This window comes from Colossoma macropomum, unplaced genomic scaffold (assembly GCF_904425465.1).
Source record: "Colossoma macropomum unplaced genomic scaffold, Colossoma_macropomum, whole genome shotgun sequence".
Classification (NCBI taxonomy): domain Eukaryota; kingdom Metazoa; phylum Chordata; class Actinopteri; order Characiformes; family Serrasalmidae; genus Colossoma; species Colossoma macropomum.
In genome coordinates, this window is record NW_023494796.1 from 6,938,542 (window position 1) to 6,964,160 (window position 25,619).

The following is a 25,619-nucleotide window of genomic DNA, read 5'->3' on the forward strand; positions in this document are numbered from 1 at the left end:
TCGATCAGGCTTTTACCACACAGCTGCACATTAAACTCCTGAAATAGTTTAATCCATTCTTCCCTCTACCAGCGAAATGTTCCTCATGCCACTGGTTGCAACACAAGCCCAAAGCATAATCGATTCACCCCTGTGCTTAACAGTTGGAGAGGTGTTCTTTGCATGAAATTTTGCACCCTTTTTTCTCCAACCACACCTTTGCTCAGTGTGGCCAAAAAGTTATAGTTTAACTTCATTTCCAAAATGCAGTAGGCTTGTTTAGACGGCCCTCTGCAAATCGCTGATGCTGAATTTTGTGGTGAGGATACAGGAAAGCTTTTCCTCTGATGACTCTTCCATGAAGGTCATATTTGTGTAGGTGTCACTGCACAGTAGAATAAAACACTGATCTTGCATAAAATGTTGAAAAGAATGTTTAATCTTTAACTTTACACCCTTCAGAGATCAGTTCATCTTCTACTCACTTAACTATTACCATTAACAGAAATTTTGACCAGGGGTTCCCTAACTTGCCATTTAACACAAAATAAGGACAATAAGAATCTACAAGTCTCTCTGAACTAACATAAATAAATAAATCAGAATAAATTAAGTTTATTTAAATCCTAAACTACTTAAGTAAAGCCGACAATTAAGTGTCATGCCTGTTACCAAACAACCGATCATACACACACAGCTCAAATGTAAACTTCACTCACCTGTGTCCCTGTACTCTTGTGATGTGACAATAAATCTGATTTGATTTGATTTGAACTTGCTGAAAATGTAGGTTATTTAGCCACACAGCTAATGTTACTGATGTTAAAAAGGTCAAAACAAAAGTATGATAAACTGGATTTAATGAAAAGACATTAACATACTGATATTAGTACATGACCATGAGGTACATATTAAGGTAATACTTATTTCTGCATACTAAGACACCGCTGTATTACACGAAATCAAATTTTACATGTTGTATATCTTGACCTGCCTAGTAATCAATTACAGGGAGATACTAATGTAAAATCTAATGACTGCAAACTGATCATTGTCACACTGAATGATAACAGTCAGCACAAATAATCACAGTCAGGAGACTATGTAACAATTGTAAGAGCACTGGCTACATATTACATCCATAAATCAAAGATCCACTGCATCAGAATTTAATAAGGCCTATTGTTATTTTAATAAGGAAGTGTTTCGTTATTCAGTTTTGCATGTTTGCTACCAAAGCACATACCCCATGCTGCTGCCATGGCAACGACTCTTAACTGTATGATGTTTACATGATAATTTGAATAATCGGATAGCTGCAGAAATTGGATTTCTCAGTCGGTGGATGTCGCGAGACGCAGCAAAACACTGATGGAGTGGTGCTTAAACCAAATATGTAACAAAGGATTTAAAAATTCTTCATTTTCTCAATGATGTATGTTCATATTTTCAGGTAAAGTGGCGCAATGTTTAAAAAAAAAAGCCACGGTATAAGGTTTTACGTTACATTTTCGTCATATCTTCTTCTGTGAGTCCTGGAGTTTCCCATTATCTGATTACTCAAGTGCATGTAAACGTGTTGATCAGATTACTGACAAAATCTGATTTTCTGCAGTTATTGGATTATTGAGTGCATGTAAACACACTCAATGTAATTTCTCTGACATCAGCTCAATATAAACACCTCAAGTTAGTGTAAGTCTACTTGTGTTTAAGTTCACCTTACTAATAAAAGGTCCCAAACTACAGAGAATTTCACATAATTCACAATTTACTGAAATAACTGAAAGTCAATATATGTGATTCATGCCATTAATAAAACACCACGGATCTGTAATGTAGAGGATCAAGTTCAACCTTAAAAAGACTCATTCCATCCAGAACAATTACTAGTTTGGTTGAGTCATTTGCTACAGGATAAACACTAATTTTAAGATTATACTAAGCAGTGACTGATTAATCCATATCCTCAAATACAAAAAAAAAAAAAGAATAATCACTTAATTACATGATCAACTGCTGCAGTCAGTGTATAAACCCACTTTAAACTTTGTGTATTCTTATAAAAACACCTCCATATCATACACAGAAAGGGAAAAGCCACATCTGCGGCTCCTCAGATGCACAGCCCATTTACAAACCACCGAGACACCCAAACACACATAAATTAAGATATTTACATTAACTATCTGAATATTTCAGACGGCAGACATTAATAAACACAGCGTGAAGACACACATAAGTTCCCCCAAACCCGATCACGGCAGCTCCTCCTCTAAATCACTGCAGGATGAGCAGCATATCCATCAATGAGGCTCTAACAGACATTTAAAGACCCTCATCAGTCAGTTACACCGACATATAAGGACTGAAACCAGCTTAAAGCAGCACTTACAGCTCTTTAATCTCAGACTGAGTCTCCGTTTCAGAGTCTCCCCCAAACACAACACGCGGTCCTCATGGCTCTGAACGTGGATTTACAGGCTGCTCAGCTTGCCAGGCTACGTCCCGCCTCCTCGATCACAGCCAATCATATAACAGCATTGACAGCTTCGCCTTCGAGCTCGACCAATGAGCTCGCGGAATCACGGAGCTGCGCTGGGATTCAAAATCTCAGCGGCTCAGTCTCGGACAGATAGACAGTCACTGCAGCTGCTACATGTTCAGTAAGTAATAATCATAAAAACATAAAGATGCACGTTGTTTGTAAAGTGATATCAGTTATAAATACGACTGCAGTGTTTGATAAATCAGTAAAACTACTTAAAACTATTCATTACTGAGTTTGGAGAGCTGAACAGAGCAGCAGCTCTGAATGTTTTTAGCATGTTGGCTAGCTAGCTAGTAAGCTAAGGTTCCAGTAAACAGAGTCAGCATTGAAGGACTGGAATGGAGAAGAATAAAAATATGGCTGTATTTCATGTAAGTAAGACTTTTTGGACACTGCTTACAGTCAGACTTCCCAGATAGCGAGCATGTATCAGTCTGCTGGTTTGAAAAGGTTGGCATCCTACTGACTGTTTGCCACTGCTGGTCCACCCTCGGACCCTCCATACAAGCTGTACCTAGTTTTTGATCTCCTCAAACTCATTTTTCAGAGACTTGTATTTTAGAAAATAAACTTATAGACAAATATTGCAAACAGCTGAGAAAAAAATAATGACTAAGCCTAAAACAAATTGATTTTATAGTCACTGTTGTTGCTGACACTTTGCTAAATTAAAATTATTTACCAAACTAATTTACAAAGTGTAACTAAAGAAATGAAGGAAAAATCAGAAATTTGGTTGAAAAATGATAAGCAAAGTTTTGCCAGAAAACGCTGAGCAAAATGGCATTGGACCACCAGCTCTGTCATCATACATACATACGTATATGTGTATGTATATATATATATATTTTTTTTTTTATTTATATTTTCATATTGAATATCTGGCTTTTTTGGTGGTCTTAAAGGATGATACTAAAAATTAACACCACCCAGGCTGATTAGAAGGCCAGTGAAGGCCTTTTCACCCTGTTGCTTGACATCCTTATTTTGATTTACTTTATTTAATTTCTTAAACATGACTTAGTTAAGATGCCTCCAAGGCAGGCGGAAAGATTGTTGATGGGACAGAGCAGAAAAAATGAACACGTCTCAGCCTGGTTAGGTTGCTTTATTTCCTTTTATTTATTAAGCACCACTTTAGAAGTACACATGGTCATGAAACTCCTAAAGTTTGTGTGTAATATAGAGATACAAAAAACTTTTTTGCTAAGTTCTTCTTACTTCAGTCAGTCAATCTTTATTTTCACTCGGAAGAACATTTTTAATGCAGACAAGAATTTATAGCGAGTCAATAGCTGTCTATGGTGGGTGTATGAGGTCTGTTTAGTAAAGGGGGTGTAGTGTGAGAGCTGTGAATGTCCACATCAGATGGAAGTTCATTCTTTCTTTACACCTTCTGCCAGTTGCTGTAAGTGGAGCATTCATCATTTGGATCAGACTGTTTTTGTTGCATTGCACTTTGAGTTTAGTTGAGATTTTTCTTTTTTCTTCTTCCAGAAATGGATCATGTTTTGTTTGAAGACTTCTCCTGCACTTTCCTACTCAGCCTAAAGGTGCCTCCTTAAACACATCAGGACATTCCACCAAGAGGAATATTAAGCTGCTGAAACAGATGAAGTATGAGAATATGGCATCCAGTAGATGTTCAACTGCCCAGCAAACATCATCTGGTACCCTCCATGTGAACACATCCTACAAATGCTTCAGGGAGAGAAATCACTTCTGCTTGGATCCTGGAAAGAGTTATACTGTACAGAGTGCTCTCAAAACACACCAGCTCATTTACACAGGAGAAAAGCCGTATCACTGCTCAGAGTGTGGGAAGAGTTTTAATCAACAGGGTAATCTCAAAACACACCAGCGCATTCACACAGGAGAGAAGCTTTATCACTGCACAGAGTGTGGGAAGAGTTTTACTGTACAGAGTAATCTAAAAATACACCAGCGCATTCACACAGGAGAGAAACCGTATCACTGCTCAGAGTGTGGACAGAGATTCGCGCAACTGAGTCATCTCAAAACACACCAGCGCATTCACACAGGAGTAAAACCATATCACTGCTCAGAGTGTGGGACAAATTTTACTCAAAAGAGTATTCTCAAAACACACCAGCGCATTCACACAGGAGAGAAACTGTATCACTGCTTAGACTGTGGGAAGAGTTTTACTGTACAAAGTAATTTCAAAACACACCAGCGCATTCACACAGGAGAGAAACCGTATCACTGCACAGAGTGTTGGAAGAGTTTTAGTCAACAGAGCTCTCTCCAAAGACACCAGCGCATTCACACAGAAGAGAAACTGTATTACTGCTCAGAGTGTGGGAAGAGTTTTAGTCAACAGAGCTCTCTCCAAAGACACCAGCGCATTCACACAGGAGAGAAACCATATCACTGCTCAGAGTGTGGGAAGAGTTTTAGTCAACACAGTATTCTCAAAACACACCAGCGCATTCACACAGGAGAGAAACCGTATCACTGCTCAGAGTGTGGGAAGAGTTTTACTATACAGCGTAATCTCCAAACACACCAGCGCTTTCACGCTGGAGTAAAACCGTATCACTGCTCAGAGTGTGGAAAGAGTTTCAGGCATTTTAAGACTGGGACAATCCACAAGTGCACTAAGGGCAGTGTTGGAAATGAGCAGTAACGACCAATAACCAAAGCACATAACATCTTGAGAGTAAAGGCCTGCGGGGAATTAAAGTGACTTCAGGCCTGATTTCAAGATGTTTTTTTTGTTTTACGCTGTCATTTTGTTTTACATTGTTTCTAAAAGCTAAGCATAAAATGAAATGTAATTTCCTGTTATGTTCCTGTTACTGAACACAGTCAAGCCCGCAGCTCATACACTCAGTGAGAAAGTGTGGTACTGCATATTCTCCCCCAAATGCGTTTCATTTGTATTATATGTGCAATGATGGATGATTTGACAGTTGACAGTGACAGTTGACAGTGTGCTTGGTTCTTTATCCTTCTGTCTCTCTCTCTTTTTTTTCAGCCTACTGGTTTCTTTCACCATTTTATCTATTTTTATTCTTTAAATAATATTTCTCATGCATATTAGTCAATTAAATCCATCAGTTAATGCAATGTTTACCTTGTAATGCATTATTTACTGGTTACTGAATAAATAAGCCCATTATTGAAGCTATCCGTTGTGTGGATGATTTTGTAACTGCCTGTTCAGATCCCTGCCTACAAAGGAATTCATGGCCCAGATTTGAGACTGAATAAAACCGTGTGTAAAGTAAGTTAGATTGCTCCTACTGCTACAACTCTGTGGTCTTCTCTTTTTAGCTTCTGGGTTCTATGAATGGGTGTTTTCATACATTTCTCATTTTTTATCTTAGGCTGTGGTAAATCTTTCCGACACTAGATAAGCTTTACTCTGCTTTAGCTTCTGAGCAGGTACATCACTACAGATTTATGGATGGGGGCTAAGCCTTTACTAAGGGAGTGTGGTAGCATGCTCCCTCAGGAGATTTTTTTTTAACTGCCTTAAAATTTCGATTAATCATGAACTTTTAGGGTAGCAGATTAAACACCTGTAGAGCACTGAGTCATGAATAATGTTGTTCAGGATGACCACATTATCATCTCACGGTCACACATTTTCATGAAGTGGAAAACCCTAGCAAGGCGAAAGCAAATTCAGCCTGGACAACTTTGCTAATTACATGTAGTAGCATTAGGCAGCCTTGCGAATCAAGCTAACTTTAAGTAAGGTCCTGCACTTGCTTCTCGCTCTCTCACTCCCCTCCGACTCGACCTCAGCTGCATTAAACAGCCCCTCAAATTCAAATCACATTGTTTTTCAATAAACAGATAAATCAAAAAAGCTTTAAATCACTAAACTAATACAAACTGTTGACAGTAGCTAACTAAGGTTTAGTAAAGGTTAATTTTACCTTGCAGTGGTCCAGATGCAGCTATTATTCCAAACAGCTAATGAGGCAGGTTACAATTTTACAAGTCTCTGTGTCTCTAAAGCAACTATACAACATTAGCAATTTATACATGAGAGTATCTTAAAATTTTAGGCTGAAGAAACATCACTTTTTTAAGGTTAGCTATTTCACGATAGCTAACTTTATTCATTTTCTTTAGCTAGCAGTCACTAGCTGCTTACCTAGCGTAGCATAGTATAGCATAACTGTCTTACTGGCCACAAAGCACAAAACATAAAACGGCACAAATATAATGAATTGCGTTCAAAAGTGGTAATTTCCAAAAATTAAAAAAGATCTCTGCACTGTGAGGATTTGTAAAATGCGGCTCAGGACGAATATGATGTAGTTACTGAACTAAAATAAGCTGGATGAATTTGAATTTAACTTGTTGTTGAATTAATTGACTATTATTCTTTCATTTAATTTATTTAATTGAATGTATTCAGATAATAATTACATTTGTACGTTGCTCATATTTCAAAAGTAAAGCTAAAAAGATTTTGGTGTAAAGTAGAAGCAACTGAATTTTGTAAGTGAGGCTTGTTGAGTCAAAGAATCTTTTTTTCAATGCTGTAAATGCTGGACTGAATCAGAAGTATGAAGATAATCACAAACTTCCTGCTACCTGCTAATAAACAACAACAATAAGATTTCAAGTGAGGAGGAAAAATACTGTGCTAGGCCTTTAGAGCACCATGAGTTGATGTCATGAAAGTTCGGACAGACTGTTGTTGTAAAATGTATTTTAAGTCCATTCATAAAGAATCTCGGAAACAATCAACCTATTAAAAAGTACACAGAGCGAAGAAAACTATGGCATGACAACGGAGACAAAATGCAATGCCAAACAGTAGGAGGTGTCATTAGCTCCACTCTGGCGCTATCTTCTGGATATTCAGGGAACAGCAGCTGTTCTGATAAACTAACAGTGTTTCACAGTCTTAGCTGATCAGAATGAAGCTGACTTTGACTCTGATTATTGATGGAGTGAAACACAGCCAGCCACAGCTGTCCTCCGTCATGGTGTGCATCATGTTGTCCATTGTGGAGCTTGAAAACCTGCAGCCACACAGTCAGGACACTGCTGCTCTAGTTAGACAGCAATGTCACCCCTGTTCCTGCCCACTGCACACGACCGGTATTTACTGACCCCAGCCGTCAGAATCACCTCAGCGTTTTACCATCAGTCCACAAGAGAGTCAGTGCTGGACAGATGCATGACACAAACTATTTATGCAACTATATACAGTAATATTATTACAGTTTAAGTAAGTAATTTAAGTAAGTAATTCATTTACAATGAATTTCCATAAATAAACATATACACGGACCAGCCACTTTATTAAGTTCACTTCCTTGTATCTATTCTCATTGTTCAATTTTATCAGCTCCACTGACCATATAGAAACACTATATAGTTTTACAGTTACAGACTGTAATTCATCTGTTTCTCTGCATACTTTGGTAGCCTGTTATTTAATGGTCAGGACACTCACAGGACCACCACAGAGCAGGCATTATTTGGGTGGTGGGTCATTCTCAGGACTGCAGTGATACTGACGTGGTGGTGGCATTAGTGTGTGTTGCACTGGTACAAAAGGATCAGATGGGGACGTGTGCTAACAAACTATGCAGAGAGCAGAGAGTAAAACTATAAAATGGATAAAGATTGTAGACAAAATGAGGTATACTTAATGAAGGTGCTGGTTGGTTTGTGTTACTGTTTTTTCAATGCCCTGTTCCACTGTGCATCATGTATCTCACCAGTGATGCGGCCAATGAAATGAGGTGAAAAATCAGAAAATAACAACACAACAAACAATAAATAATAACAATAAATAAAACAATATAGAAAAACACACACACACCACTAGATTTCCAACAGCTAGCAAGGGGGGATTACAATGACCACAATATAGGGTCACTTTGCTAGCCCAAAAAGAGTCTTTAGCCATGGGGAAAGTCTCACTCCACAACTACGGTGCGTCACACAGGCAGCCAGCCCAGGAAGCCTCAAAGGCCAAAAGTGTCATAGTGTTACAAAGTTGCACCGCATTGTATCGCGGGGAATGTCTTTGCAGCTGAGGAAATGTCCAGTGTTATCTTAATATTCAGTCAAAAGCATAGGGGAGGATCTTTTATGCTTTGTGGTTGTGTGGCAGCCAGTGCAGGGGTGCAGAGCTGAACTACTATGTTCTGATTCATGCTAGTCTCTTTCTGCCGCTGTGCTGTATTTATTTATCTTTTTTTTGGCAGACTAATTGGCTGTTATATCACCAAGGACTCCTGTGAAACTGTGGTCGACTCTGCAATCTGTGAACTTTCTGATAGAACTGGACCTCAGTAAGAATAACCTGCAGGATTCAGGAATGAAGCAGCTCTCTGCTGGATTGAAGAACTCACACTGTAAACTGGAGATACTCAGGTGAACTTTCTGTGAATGCATTTTTTTAACAGAAAATAAAATAATAAACTGTGCATACAATAATAAATGTATGTTTACGTAAAATCATGAATTTATTTAATTGTCCCCAATAGAGGAAATTTGTTTTCACAGCCTGTGCCATTCATGCAGTGTTATGGCACATACGAGATCAGACATTTGAAAAATTACATACACTTGGATAAACACTATCAAGACAAAGTGCAAGCAACCAAACCCATCCATAAAAAGCACATTTAAACACATAAGGCCTACATATACACATCAGTTACTCTCTTTGAGAGCAGGCTTTAAACATCTGTTTCAGCAGGGTAGCTTGTTAAGTGCTGATATGGCTGAAGGTATGAAACTTTTTGCAAGATGGGTTTTTTTTCTTACATACTAGCGTTCTATATCTCCAGCCTGATGGAAGTAAAGAAAGGGTGCAGTGGGTGATTTAGGTCTTTTCATTACTTCTGGTGGTGCAGTGTATAGCTGCAGCGGGCACTTCGGGAACAACAAAGCGGTGCTTTTTGCTCTTTTTGTTTTTGTTTTTGTTTTATCTGTTGCTGTAACCTGACCAAATCTCAAAAATCATGACTACAACAACGAGCACCAACGTCTGCCATTGCCAGAGCCTGCAACAGCTGAGAAATCATTGGCTCATTGAAAACAGTGTGCGAGAAGGTGGAAGTGAGGCAAACAAGCTGGGGTGCATGCTAGGCTAATGGCTAACTCCAGGCGACCAGCTGTGCCATCGGTCGTGTTCTCTAACGTTTGCTTCTTGGAAGAGACGCTGAACAAAGATTGTAAGACTCGAGGAGGGGGCCCGTGTGCTTACATCAACACTGAATGGTGTAAAAATGCAGCGCTAGTCTCTAGTAACTGCAATTTTTTGTTTGCATTTTTGTTTGAATTTTAATTTGCAATTGGCAGAGCCAGGCCATCTCCAAAACATGCCCCCAAGGACTGTGTGCTTAGTTCAGTGCTGTTCACTCTGCTGACCCACGACTGTACTGCAAAGTACATGAGTCAGCATACAGAGAGAAAGTGCAGCAACTAACGGACTGGTGCAGAACCAACAACCTGTCTCTAAATGTGGACAAAACTAAGGAGATGGTGGTTGACTTCTGAAGAATGCAAGGTGACCACCCCCCACTGAACATCAATGGGTCTGCTGTGGAAATTGTCAGGAGCACCAAGTTCCTCAGTGTTCACATCACAGAGATCCTCTCCTGGTCCCTCAACACCAACTCCATAGCCAAGAGAGCTCAGCAGCACCTCTACTACCTCAGTCTTCCAGCGAAGACTGAAGAAAGCTCATCTTCCCCTTCCCATCCTCACCCTGTTCTACAGAGGGACTGTGGAGAGCATCTTGAGCAGCTGCATCATCGCCTGGTTTGGGTATTGCAATGCCTCTGACCACAATCTTCGGGTTCTCTCTCTCCTCCATCATGGACATTTACACCACACGCTCCATCCTCAAAGCCACCAGCATGGTGGACAACCCCATCCATCCCTCACACAGACTTTTTTCACTGCTGCCATCTGGCAGAGGGTACTGGAGCATCTGTGCCAACACTGCCAGACTCTGCAACAGCTTTGTCCTGCAAGCAATCAGATTTTTAAACTCACAAGGACTGAACTGAAACCCCCTCACACTCATACTTTAAACTCACATACACACACACACATACTTACTTGCTCCTCTGCATGTTTGCACTTTGTCTGTATTGTCTATTTTGTTCCATGTTGCACCATGGTCCTGGAGGAATGTAATTTAGCTCCACTGTGTACTTGTAGATGGAATAAAAATAAAAGCCTCTTGACTTCACCTTATTGTTTAGATGTGACAGGCTATGTGTGGGAAGACCTATGATTTTTGAAGCTATATGTGTAATGTGTAAGAGTTTGTTAATGTTTGACACTTTTAACATTGTAAAGAACCAGGTTGAGCAGTACAGGATGATAGGCTCAATTATGCTTCTGTAGAGTAGCAGCAGCAATGATGGAGCTACATGAAGTGCCCTTAGCTTTCTGATAACAAGAAGTCTTCTGAAATCTGTTATAGAGGTCCATTACATGTTGGTCAAAGCTGATTTTATTATCCAATCTGAATCCAAGGTACTATCTCGTTCTCTTTTATATGATTGTATGATATATTGATGGTTGTGATGGTTAACTTTTTATGCTAATAACAAGCAGCTTCTACTTAGAAAAAAAAACAATAGCTATGTTTTCTGTTGTAAATGCGATCATATGAATGAATAATCAAGCTATAAATATTTTGTGTACTTATTTCTGAAAGTAAAGACAATAGAATATAGAGAGTAAGGTAATTCTAGTACAGTGGGACATATACTATATTCTGACTTTTACAGACTAGGTGGCTGTAGTCTCATCACAAATTCCTGTGAAAATCTATCATCAGCTCTACAATCTGTAAACTCTTGTCTGAAAGAGATAGATCTGAGTAACGACCTTCAGGATTCAGGCATGGAGCTGCTCTCTGTTGGACTAAAGAACTTACACTGTAAACTGGAGATGCTCAGGTGGACTTTCTGTGAATTCATTTATAATAAAAAATTTGACAAGCCATAATAAACTGTAACCTTACAATAGTAGATTTATGTGTAATATTAATATTCATTTCACATGGTTTTAGACTTCTACTGAATCTCTTTCTCTAGCCATGCCTGAAGTATAAAAACACACTAAAAGTGTAATGTGCTACTGAAAAAACATGATATTCTTTTTCTCTTAATCTATTCAGACATGCTTCTTTCAGTATATTGCAAGATCTGTTCTGAGTTTAATTGTATCATATATTGACTGGATTATTGTGGCAGTTAACTTTTTATGTTACTAAACAGGTAGCTTCTACTTAGAAAAAAACAATAGCTATGTTTTCTGTTTTAAATGGGATCATGTGGACGAATAGTCAAGCTAAGAATATCTTGTGTACTTATTTCTGTAAGTAAAGACAAAGTAGAACATGGAGAGTAAGGTCATTCTATTACAGTTCCCCTGATTACACCATATACTGCATTTATTCTGATTTTTACAGACTAGCTGGGTGTAATCTCACCACAATCTGATGAATCTCTACAATCAGTAAACTCTTCTCTGAAAGAGCTAGACCTGAGTAACAATGATCTTCAGGATTCAGGAGTGAAGCTGCTCTCTGCTGGACTGAAGAGCTTATATTGTAAACTAAAGACACTCGGGTGAGCTTCATGTGAATTAATTCTTGAATGGTAATAAGCTGAAAAGGTACTTTAAAATCTAAAAATAAAGTACTAACAATTATTTTGGATGTCAGAATTCTGTTTTCTCTCATTCTAGCCCTAACAGTAATATAAAAATAAACAAAAATTGTATTATGTTATCTAAAAATTATGATATACCTATTTTGTTACTGTATTTATAAATCCTTATTTGACTACATTGTAATGCCTGCTTGCAGACTGCATATCTGTAGTCTTGATGCGAAAGCTTGTGAAAATCTGGGATCAGATCTACAATCAATGTACTCCTCTCTGAAAGAGCTGGACCTCAGCAACAATGACTTGCAGGATTCAGGAGTGAAGCTGCTCTCTGCTGGACTGAAGACTTTATTTTGTAAACTGGAGACACTCAGGTGAGCATCTGTGAATTCAATCCTGAATAAAAAAAGTTAAAGAAAGAATCAATGAACTAGCAATTCAATAAATTTACATAATTTTTTCTATTGTCTCTCTCTCTGTACTGATTTCTGTAATGAGTTGTCATGGCATGTTCTCTCTCATTCAATTCAGAAATCTTTCTTTGAGTCTGTTGCAAGAAACTAGACTAACCACCAGTAAAAATGAAAAACAAAATGTTTTTTAGATTTTCTTTTTCAGTTTTCTTGTTTCTGCTATAAAGCTTATTGTAATTATATACAAAAACGTTATTGTAATGGCTAGTATTTAGCATGTGCTCTGATAGGCTAAATAGTGATCACAGACTACATGACACAACTCTACATTTATTTGTATAGTGAAATGTTTTTCACTAAACTTATTTAATCCTACTTCAATTTAGAAGTGGAGCAGTAATATCTTATTATTCAGTAGCTACAAGTACTTCAATGCAAACTAACGGAGCTATTCTTGGGTCACATAAGTGTGTAATGAAACTTTGGGCCCAACAGTGGGCTCATGACTTGTTAAGGCGTTAAGACCACGTAGTTTAAATAGTTTTACAACGTTGTTATTTAATTGTAGTTACTGTGATGTTAAAAAAAATTGGTAAAATATTTTCCTCAGAAATCTCTTGGATGGGAGGTGCCAGAGTATTTTTACAAGGTGTTGAAATACAACCCCATTTTCTAAGTTGGGATGCTGTGCAAAATGTAAATAAAAGCAAAATGCAATGATTTGCAGATCATTCAAACTATATTTCATTGAAAATAGTACAAACACAACAGTTGAGATGGAGCAACAAAAGGCTGGTAAAGTTGTGTGATGCTGAAAAAAAACAACTAGTGGTTAAACTCCTCTGGTGAAACTCCTATATAGAACAATCCCATGTTTTTAATAAATAAAAAGGCTTTATATTCTAAGCCTCTGCCCAATGACAGCTGGGATAGGCTCCAGCACCCCACCGCGACCCAGAAGGATAAGCGGTTTAGATGATGAATGTATGTATGTATGTATGTATGTAAATTCTAAGCCTGGAAGCAGAGAGGAATAACCAGCCTGGCACCATTGTTCTCTGATGGCTTGCTCATGACCTTTGATGACATCTAAGAAAAATACAGTATATCAGATAACTGTCATTTTCAGTATATACTACCCAAAGATGTCAATAAAAAAAAACAGTTAATAGTGGAAATTTCTGCAATCATACTCCCTTCCTCTTTTTAAAACTACACTGCCTTAAACTATAAAAAATGTCATTACAAATACATGAACTTATAGCCTCAAAGGACAACACTATCTCACTTCCAATGGAAAAATGGACCTAAGATATAAAAGAAACATATAATCTAAACTGGCAAAATACATGCAACGACATCTTCTCTATGACCAGCAATTCAAAACTCCAGTTAATTCAACATGAAACTCTTCACAGAACAAACATTACAGACCCTAAACTACACCATATGGGATTTAGTCACAGTGATGCATGCCAACATTGCCTAGATATCTCAGACATTGATTTTTGTGATGAGGTCACAGGAAATGTTTTCTTCCAACTGAAATTTGGTTTACTTTAAATGGTGTTTATGTAATTTCCTGGATGCCTATTTATGTATATCTTCACTCTGTGATGCTTCCAGGAGAAAAATCATGTCAGTTCTTCACAAAATGTCTTGCTAATTATATCTCCACAAATCTCCATGACAGAAATCACCTACACCAGACAAATGTTAAATAATTACTTCTAAATAGGCTTCGATCTCTACTTAAGGCTTAGCAAAAAGCATTTCAGCCTGGACATGGGCTCTAGAGACCAATGCCAATGCAATGTACAAAGTTCCAATTTTGAAATATAATTTTCAGAGGTGAGGTAATCACCTCTCTCTCTTCTGATGTTTCATAACCTGTTTTGCCCATCATTAAACCTGAAAATATATCACTTTTTTGGACCCAATTAAATCCAAACCATAATTGAAAAAGGTCCAGCTGTCCTTGGTACCTTGCATCCTTTGGTCCTTTTCAAACCCTTATATAAACACTTACACAACCTGTTATACAACTGGCCTACTTGTGCTCAAGATTCAAAAATGTACTAGCTTAAGGCTCAAATGTTTACTTAAAGGGCTTAAAGTTTTCTGGAACATCCCTACAGAGTTACTTTGCATGCAGTAAGTATGTTTTCTTAGTACTTTCCATTTTCCTGTGTATACCTCTTATCAATGATGTTCTCTTTAACCATCATGTTTGATTATTATTTTAGAAATCTTCATTTTATTCCATCACTTGGAAGCCTTCTCCCTTGGTAGGTACAGCGGCATGCCCATTTGGTCACATCAGCCATTTTTGGTTTTAGTTTTTTATTGTGACTGTGGTTGGAGCAGTTGTTTGGGGGCACATCTGAGGTGCTGAGAATGGCCTGTTATTGGGATTATTTGGCACTTGCGGGTTCAGTGCATAAAAACCTGCCACCACTAACTGTTCACAGACCAAGGTCTACTTATTTGTCTTTTATTAGTGTCAGGTGGAGAGGGGCTTTCACACACTTGTTTGGCATCTTTTGTATCATGTATTGTGCCTGCATGAAGTTTGAGGGTTAGTCTTATGGTTGGCAAATGTTTTGGGATTTCCTGTGTTTTTGAATTTTGATTTGGCTCAATTATCTCCATTTTTAGTCATAGCTGGAGGGTTTTTTCAGGCTCCTTCTGCCACCATGCTTGACTGTTTTGTTTTTTTTTCTTACAGCAGTTACAAGATGTAGCTGATTGGTTTAAACTGCCTCAGGTCTATTTAATCTGATGTTACTTGTTAATTGTGATGGATGTTAGCGAACATACTGTGTACAGCATACAAGTATGTTTTGATCCACTAAACACCAAATCAAGGAAATTCCCCTCCACGTTTTGCTAACCATGTTGCTGGTTCGGTTGCTGAGGCATCTCATGAGCGTTCACTGGGAAAGTCAGATCTGAATCATGTGTATTGTGTGGGAAAGGATCATTGGAAATTTAACTGCCCTATTTTAAAAGCAAAAGGAAAGCATGCAAGGGTTTAGTAAAGCCCACTGTTTTGGCTTCTTCAGGTTCAAGTTCTGTCGTTTTCTACCCATCTTCACTTTCCAGTGAGTCTTGTTCTGTTGGTTCTAGTTTTTTGTTCTTTTTATCAGACGGTTTTGTATCCCTGCAAGGAGATGGGGTTAGGGTGGCAGGGAAAGTCTTGCATGACACTGGGGCTTCTGAACAATTTATTTTCAATTGTTAGAGTCTGATAGAGGTGTCTTTTTTCAGTCAGGGCCAATAATGTTCAGGTTTGTAGCATTAGTTTAGCTATTTTTTGGTGCCACTGCAAAGAGCTACTTGTTTTTACAGACCTTGTCCAAGGTAAGGGTTTAAAAAATGGGAGGCAGAGCTCTGACTTAATTGGTTACTGAGACACCCCAGCTTGCAGGTGTTTGGGTCTCTTTAAAAAGCTTTCCAATGAGGAGAGCTGTAGCCAGTTTTCTTTGTCTGTCTTTGGTGTTGTAAATGCCATCTGTCTCCCTTTTACCTTCCATTCTGCAGATTGTCTGATTGTATGGTTACAGATGAAGGCTGTTCTTCTCTGGCTTCAACTCTAAAATCAAACCCCTCCCACCTGAGAGAACTGGATCTGACCTATAATCAAACAGGAGAGTCTGGAGTGAAGCTGCTCTCTGATCTACTGGAGGATCCACACTGCACATTAGAGAAGCTACAGTGAGTTACTGACTTACTGTCTCTATACACTAACTTTAAATATACACATTACTGACTATGATATTTTACTGTAGATGTGTTTGTTTTTGAATTGTGACTGAACACAACTTACACACTGAGTTTAACTTCTTACAGAGCGACTGAATGCGTCTTACATACTGAGTTTAACTTCTTATAGACTGAACACATCTTACACACTAAATTTAACTTCTTACAGACACGCTAGCCTAGCAGTGTAAATTAGAGCTAACTATCCTAGCAATGTGACATAATGCCAACTAGCCTAGCAGCGTGCTATCCTGACAGTGTAATTTAAAACTAATTAACATGGCAGTTTGATTGATCTGTTTTTTTTCTTTATTTTAGTTTAGTTTTATCTGGACTTTAAGATCTGGGGGATGTTTTGTACTGCAACGATCTGTTTTATTCTTTAGTGGTGTTTTAGTTTTCATTTGATATGAAGTTTAATGAATGTATAATTATGTGTGATTGTTCTTCAGGGTGGATCATGGAGGGAAAATCAGGATGAAACCAGGACGGAAGAAATGTAACACACACACAAACACACTGTGCACACTATACACACTGTACACCCACAAACACAAACTATCACACAATATACAATACATACTATACACCCCCCCACACATATACAAACATACACAACCACACACACATTTTTATCATACAAAGAAACTATACACACCATACACACCATACACACATACACACTCACAACACACACACACATACACATCAATTCTATCTGTTTTTGTCTCCTCTATGTGTGTGTACAGATGTGTGTGATCTCACTCTGGATCCAAACACAGTGAACAGTGATCTCTCGCTGTCTGAGAGGGACAGAAAGGTGGAGTATATGGGAGAAGATCAGCATTATCCAGATCATCAAGACAGATTTGAGTATCAGCTGCAAGTTCTGAGTGTGGAGAGTCTGACTGGACGATAATACTGGGAGGTTCAGTGGAGTGAAGGAGCTGAAATATCACTATCATACAGAGGAATCAGGAGGAAAGGAGTCAGCGATGACTGTATGTTTGGACTGTGTGTCAGTCCTGGAGTCTGGAGAGCTATAATAATAATTATTCTGTCTGACACAATAATCAGAGAACTCAGAGAACTGACCTACCTGCCACCCCTTCCCCCTCTAACAGAGTAGGAGTGAATCTAGACTCAGTGTCCGGCTCCCTGTCCTTCTACACCATCTCCCCTGACACACACACACTGACCCACCTACACACATTCACCACCACATTCACTGAACCGCTCTACGCTGGATTCTGTGTTCCTCCTGACTCCTCAGTGAAAGTAACAGAGAGAGAGAGAGAGAGAGAGAGAGAGAGAGAGAGAGCATGTTCATGAAAATATGTAAGAAATCAAATGTGTTGTAATTATTAAAAATAAGTAAAAAGAGAATAAAAATAAACTGTTTTCTCTAAAATGTGAGTTCAGAAAAAAGATTCAGTAAACAAAACAGAAATACATGACCGTGTTTTTGAATCTGAAATACCATATATATATGTATTATTACACAAACACATTTATTATACACACATATAAACTGTGTTAGTTTACTGTACTGATGTTTTATTTTCATTTATTCTAATGGTATGTAGATGTAAAATCACACTCACTTCTGAGATAAATGGTTTAAACACTGTTTAGGAAGCTTTTTTTCACAGAGCTGTATATACATTGAATATATTTCTGTAGAGTTCCAAATGCAGTAAAATGAATAAAACTCAAGTATTTTAGTGTAGGGGCCCTGCATCAGTGTTAGCGTTGTTACTCTAAAACAGTGTTGACTGACTCATTAATGTTACAGTACTGCAGTACTGTATTTATTAAATGATTTACTCCCTGTTGACAGTAATTCATCAATGTACTCGGTATGTTAGTTCTGCATTACTGAGATACATTGTTGCGTAATTGCCAGTTAAACGTGACATATGCCCACCTGTCAGCACAGACCCCCATCCTAATCAGGAGGACGAGCACGAGTTCTCTCTTTTATGCTTAATAAAGCACCACCAAGCTGAGAGCAGAGCTGGAGAAAAACAGCCCAAAGAGCTGAGATCAAAAGCATGAATGAGCCCAAAATCCTCGGTGAATAAACTTCCAAGATTGTTGAGCACCCTAATGCCCTCCATCACAATGCCAGCATCCCCTGGCTCAGCATCATCCTCATTACTATTTCTTCAAGTTGCGTAAATCCCCATGATTGTGCACTCACATGCCCTTCTCCACATCACCAATGACAGACCTGAACATAACTACACCTGCATTCTGACTCATCTGTTTGTCTTTTCTTTTTCATTTATTTTCAACAACACATAGCTACCACCTGACAACTCCCTACAAATGACTTAATAAACACCTCATATAAAGAACTAAGCTCAGCAGGAGAAAAACTATAATTGAGGATTTCATTACATTTTCAGCAGTAAGTGTGGATCTCTGTGAGAAAACAACAGTGAGGCAGAGGCACAAACAGGACAGAGACAGAAAGACAACAACAATAAACACATTAACAACAGCAACAACAAACACAATAACAACAAACACAACAACAAACACAGGGGCTACAGAGAAAGAATTGTTTTTATTAAATAATATACAGCAAATCCACAACATTTGGAGATTTTGTAAGTTGTAAGCTTCTGTACACCCCCACAATGGAACTGAAATGAAGTAATCAAGATGTGACTGAAGTTCAGACTTTCAGCTTAATTCAAGGACTTAAGCAAAATATTGCGAAAATATTAGAGAGTTCTTCCATTTTCATTCCTCAGACGTAACTGGACAGTTGACTGACGATCAGATGAAAAAAGGATTTGCAACCAAATATTAAAATAATTGTTGTATTTATAATGAAGTTAGTTTGTCCTATTACTTTTGAACCTGTAAAAATGGAGGAACTATGTAAAAAAATGACTGTAATTCCTAAAAGGTTAACGCAATAATTTTGTTAAAGCACTTAAATTAAAGATAAAATCTAAACTTCAGTCAACTCATGACTGCTTCATTTCAATTGTGGTGGTGTACAGAAGCAAAATTACAAAATCTGTCATTGTCCAAATACTTATGGACATGACTAGATACATCAATGGCTTCTGATGCTGAATTTTGTGGTGAGGATGCAGGAAAGCTTTTCCTCTGGTAACTCTTCCACAAAGGTCATATTTCTGTAGGTGTCACTGCACAGTAGAATAATACACTGATCTTGCTTAAAACGTTGAAAAGAATGTTTAATCTTTAACTTCATGTCTTTTAGACATCAGTTCATCTTCTACTCACTTTACTATTTCCATTAACAAAAAATTGACCAGGGGTTCCCTAACTTGCCATTCAACACAGAATAAGGGTAAGAAGTTTATTTAAAAACTACTAGACTAAAGTAGACAATCAACTGTCATGCCTGTTACCAAACAACTGACCATACACACACAGCTGAACTGTAAACTTGCTGAAAATGATAGTTAGCCGCACAGCTAGTGTCACTGATGTTAAAAAGGTCTAAACAAAACTAAAGTTTGCTAAAATGGATTTGATGAATAAACGACTAACATACTGACATTAAAACATGATCATGAGGCACATATTAAGGCACTGCTCATTAATAAACCATACTAAGACAGCCCCGTATCACACTGAATCAATTTTTGTGTATTTTACACACCTAGTAAAGAAATACAGAAAGAACTGATCATTGTCAGACCGAATAATAACAGTCAGCACAAATAATCCAAGTCAGGAGATGATGTAATAATTGTGAGTGGTCAGGCCTAGACAGGAATTCTCTGACCATTAAAAGACTTTCCTACATATTAATCCCTAAAACAAAGATCCACCACATCAGAAATTAACTAAGGCCTATTTTGACTGTTATTTTGATACTGAAGTAATGATTCAGTTTTGCATGTTTGCTACCAAAGCATTTAGCTCTATGAACTATAAAAAAAAAACATCTTTTTACCTCAAACACCAATGAATCTGTATTTATTGGTACTGAAGTGCTGTTTACTGTTTAGACCACAAAGATCTACAGCAAGAATGACTTCATTATAGGACTACCCGCCCCACCACACCCTCACACTGAAGAAAGATTGAAAGATCAAGGAACTGAAGGGTGCACACTATACACAATCTGATACTTTCCCTAATCTGCACCCCCCGCCCAGACATTCACAGCTCTCACACTACACCCCCCTCTAAACAGACCACCTCAAACACCCACCATAGACACTCCCACCAGATCTACCAGCCATTGACCTGCGGGGTGCAGCCCAGACATTCACAGCTCTCAGGAAGCACTTCATATTGTTTTAGAACAAATTCTACATTCTCCTCTCCACAGTTCTACATATAATGGACTCTTTGATATTTGATGATGAATTTGATAGACTTTGTTTATATTTTTATATATTTTTATTTGTTATATTTAGCTACACTAACTGGCAGCCATTGCTAACAGCGGCTATTATCCCAATTTTTTCCGGCTAACATAAAGCAGCTGCCTGAATCACATTAACCTGAGATTTTTGTCTTTAAAAGGCTGATACTCCAGACAATAAAACACCAACGATGTAATTTCTCTGACATCAGCTCAGTATAAACAGCTAACAGCTGACTTCTCCATCTCATGGAGAAGTCATCTCATTCTGCTTAAAGGACTTTACACGACAGCTTTATTATTTAAACCTCCTTAAATTAACTATATAGCTGTAGCTTGTATTGTCATCTACACATTTCCAACTCATATTTAAACTAAATCAACTGAATCTTTAAACATTTCAGATGACATGAAATAGAAGAGTGTAATGTGAGGGGTGTTCAACTCCAATCCCGGTTTTAGTCCAGCCCTGTTTGGTAACTTTCTTGCTGTAACAGAATTCAGCTAAGCAATAGATGACATTTCCAAACTGTGATGGACTCCACCCACCAGGAGTGGAGCTAAACCCCACTGGTTTAAAGAGATTTTCATAAAATCAAATAATTGCCCACCCTGATATTTATATGCTGTCTCAACAGACATTTAATACATAAGAAAATCAGTCATGAGAATACCCAAACAGCGAGCATATATCAGTCCGCTGGCTTGATAAGGTTGGCAACCCACTGACTGTTTGCCACTGCTGGTTCACCCTCGGACCACCTGGATTACTGTCCTGCATATAAGCTCTAACTAGTTTTTATTCTCCTCAAACAGACTTTAAATGCACAGAGACTTTTATTTTAGAAAATAAACTTACACAAATTTTACAAACAACTGAGAGACAAAAATACTGACGAGGCCTGTAAAATGATTTTATAGTAAATGTTGTTGCTGACACTGAGCTACAGTAAAATTATTTACTAAACTAATTTATAAAGTATAAGTAAGACAGGAAGGAAGGAAAAATAAGTAAATTGGACTTAGAGTAGAAAAGGAGTGATGATAAGTGAAATTTTGTCTAATACTCCGCTTAACTGCCGGTGGACCACCTCAAAAACGCTATGTATGTGCAAGACAAAAAGTTCTATGAATCACACTGCAGTTAAGGTGTTTTAATATTTATTGTATGGATGTGAATTTTCACATTTTTTCATCTGATTTTCAACTGCTATTTTTTTTACAAGGTGAACAATTTGTATTTTTGCAACCTTACATGTACTGAGAAAAAAGATTTTTGTTTTAATGCTTATTTTAATAAATTTAAGAAAATATAACAATTTTTTGTTTTTAACTATATAAAGTTTCTCATAACTCTTTATTCTGATTATTTGATTCATAATTTGATTGTTTGGTTAATAATCTCCATATTTCCATGACATTTTATTTATTTGCTTATTTATTTAGTAGAAAATTGTAAGACATTAAAAAATATGTTTCAGATGTTATGTAATATTTAGTAAGTATATAAACCAATATAACAATTTAAGTAACTAGAGTATGTATGGCATGCTGAGTATACAGAGTGTACCATCACTACTACACCCCCATATCATACCTAGGACTTTTAAACAATCACCAAAAGTTTTCAACAATTACCTTTAATGAACACATTTTTTTCATACACAAACAAAAATATATACAAACTGATGAATTAATTATAACAATGAAGCAACAAACAATAGTCCATCTTTTATTAAAATAAAGCAATAGGCTATAAGGAATGTCACACCCATAGTACTTCTACGTGTGTGGTGATGCTTGTTTGGTATAAAACTCCATGTTTCCAGACAGAGGAGGGTCTGGTGATTTCATTTCAGTGTGGGTTTATGTTGACACAGTGAATTGTTTACACACTAGGCAGTTAAAACTATGTCCATCCTTCATTAATGTGAATGAAATAGGCTACAAGGCATTTCAGACCCACAGTCTGAGAGACTCCTACATGTGTGGTGACGCTTGTTTAATGTAAAACGTGTTGAGCGCTAGAAACTTTTATTTTGAAAAATACACTTCCGGTTGTGGTCGGACTCCGCTCGCTATTGTTGTAGTCTCCACACAGCGCGGTGTGTTTGGGGGAGACTCTGAAACGGAGACTCAGTCTGAGATTAAAGAGCTGTAAGTGCTGCTTTAAGCTGGTTTCAGTCTTTATATGTCGGTGTAACTGACTGATGAGGGTCTTTAAATGTCTGGTAGAGCCTCATTGATGGAAATGCTGCTCATCCTTCAGTGATTTAGAGGAGGAGCTGCTGTGATCGGGTTTGGGGAACTTATGTGTTTCTTCACGCTGTGTTTATTAATGTCTACCGTCTGAAATATTCAGATAGTTAATGTAAACATCTTAATTTATGTGTGTTTGGGTGTCTCAGATGGTGGTTTGTAAATGGGCTGTGTGTCTGAGGAGACGCAGATGTGGCTTTTCCCTTTCTGTGTATGATATGGAGGTGTTTTTATAAGAATACACGAAGCTTAAAGTGGGTTTATACACTGGCTGCGGCAGTTGATTACGTGATAAAGTGATTATGCTTTTTGTATTTATTTGTAGGATATGGATTAATCAGTCACTGCTTAATATAATCTTAAATGAGTGTTTATCCCGTAGCAAATGACTCAACCAAACTAGTCATTTGTTCTGGTTGTAGTGAGTCTTTTTAAGGTTGAACCTGATCCTCTACATTACAGATACATGGTGTTTTTATAATGGCATGAATCATATATTGACTTTCAGATGTTCTTTCAGTAAATTGTGAATAATGTTAGATTTGCTGTATTTTGGGACCCTTTAATTAATTAATTAATAAGGTAAACCTAAACACAAGTAGACTTTACACTAATGTTAGCTGTTTATACTGAGCTGATGTCAGAGAAATTACATTGTTGGTGGTTTATTGTCTGGAGCATCAGCCTTTTAAAGACATGAGTACAAAAATCTCAGATAAATGTGATTCAGACAGCTGCTTTATGTCAGCCAGATAACAGTTTGGGATAATAGCCGCTGTTAACAATGGAATCTAGCTAGTATAGCTAAATATTAACAAATTCTACCAGATTCATCATTGAATTCCAAGGAGTCCATTATATGTATGAATGTAGAGAATAAATAGTAGTTTGTTCTAGAGGAGGTGTAGTGTGTGTGAGAGCAGTTCAGGAGCTTGATGGTCTAGTTGAGATGTGATTGGGTGGGTAGTCATATTCATGCTTTGTGGTCTTAATAGTAAACAGTACTTCAGCACAATTAAATGCAGATTCATTGGTGTTTGAGGTAAAAATTTTCAGAGACTGACTTTTCCAAATACAGAAACTGATTTTCAGCAGAAAATTAGGTATCGCTTTAATAAAGAGTACGTGTCTAAAGCCATAGATGTATCTAATCAGGGTTAAATAATAAGTGTTTGGACAACGAGAATATTTGTAATTTTGCCTCTGTACACCACCACAATGTATTTGAAATGCCAGTCATGATTTGATTGAAGTTTAGATTTTTATATTTAAATCAGGTGTTTTAACAAAATGATTGCATTAACTTTTAAAGAATTAAAGCTGTTTTTACATAGTCTCTCCATTTTCACAGGCTCTTGAATCTTTTCAAAATTTCTGCATAATTAAATGGTGAAGATGTAAACGGTGTTCATTCAGTGTGGTTAGTTGTGAAACGCTCCATTTTAGAGAAACTTGGAGTCAGAATTGTTCACAGTGGCGGTGATAGGAACCAGATGTCTAAGGAGTGTAATTTCTCTGAAACAGTGGTGTCCTGTCTGATCCACAAAGTGCCGCTGTGAATCCTGTATTCATTCTAAACCAGCAGGAGCACACCTGACTTTTCTCTAATCTTTTGGTCTCAGTTTTCAAACAACTGATCAAGTGAGCTCCTGCTTTGTTAGAATAAAAACACAGCCACACTGGCCCTTTGTTGATCAGATTGAACACCCTTGCTCTAAATGCTCCCTCATAGAAGTTTATTACATGAAATGGTTATGAATATGCTGAATATGAATACTAAATATATATGAAGATTTTCATGCAAGGCATTTTAAAAAAAAAAAAATATCTTAATGCTGGAGCGGAACTTGCAGGATGTTGTTAGGCAAAATAGTCTACTATGAATTTTAGTCCCCTAAGAAAAAGAAAGCTCATATTTCAGATTTTCTACTATTTTAGCATCATCAACATTCTATGTAAAAGCTCAGAAGACACTTGTAGGTTCACTGGTGGTTTTGAATAGTAAATAAAATGGCTATATTTGTGTTGTAGTCATGGCGACCACTGTAAAGAAATCTGAACCATTTCACACCAAACCACTCTGAATTCCTCTTTAATGACGTCTCATTAACAATTCCAAAATATCTTAAACCCTTTATATTAATGTCACTCACCATTGCTGAAAAGTGTTCTACTGAACTGGAAAGACAGAACCCAAATCTCCATAAAGCACCGGCTTTAAAGATCACGCCAACCTGGACCGACTCAGAGCAGATCTAAATAAATAAGTAAGACTAAATCATTCGAGGAAACCCTTACTTTCTACAATATATTAAGAGCTTTTCCCCAACGTTTTACATACTATGACCATGACGTAAGTGAACTTATACATGTGTTTCTAATGTTTTCACAGAGAGAATGTGGGACGAGGAATTAACTCTCAATATATTGCAGAACATAAGAGTAGACTTCCTTGAATGATTGTGTTATTCATTTTTTTCCTCTTTTTTCTTTTTCCCCCTCTTCCTTTTCGTCACCACCTATCGTTTCTTCACTTGGGTAGGTTGAGTGTTTGGAGGGCATAGCTAAGGGGTGGGTGGAGTACACAGCTTCACCACTACTTGGAATATGTCCTACAATATCTACGCGATCATAAATTGTGACTGTAA

At 37.5% G+C, this 25,619-nt stretch overlaps 1 protein-coding gene across 2 annotated transcripts in view; it reads left to right on the forward strand.

Moving 5' to 3' along the window:
• Positions 1 to 25,619, forward strand: part of LOC118817046 (zinc finger protein 658B-like) — a 42,449-nt gene that overhangs the window by 12,525 nt on the left and 4,305 nt on the right. Inside the window, exons 3-4 of one of the 2 annotated variants that reach the window (XM_036583708.1) lie at positions 4,308 to 5,028; positions 5,976 to 5,989. In XM_036583708.1, the coding sequence (XP_036439601.1) occupies positions 4,308 to 5,028; positions 5,976 to 5,989 (735 nt within the window). Of the gene's footprint in view, positions 1 to 4,307; positions 5,029 to 5,975; positions 5,990 to 22,769; positions 22,870 to 25,619 lie in introns of those variants that run through there. The other variant, XM_036583709.1, reaches the window with a different exon arrangement.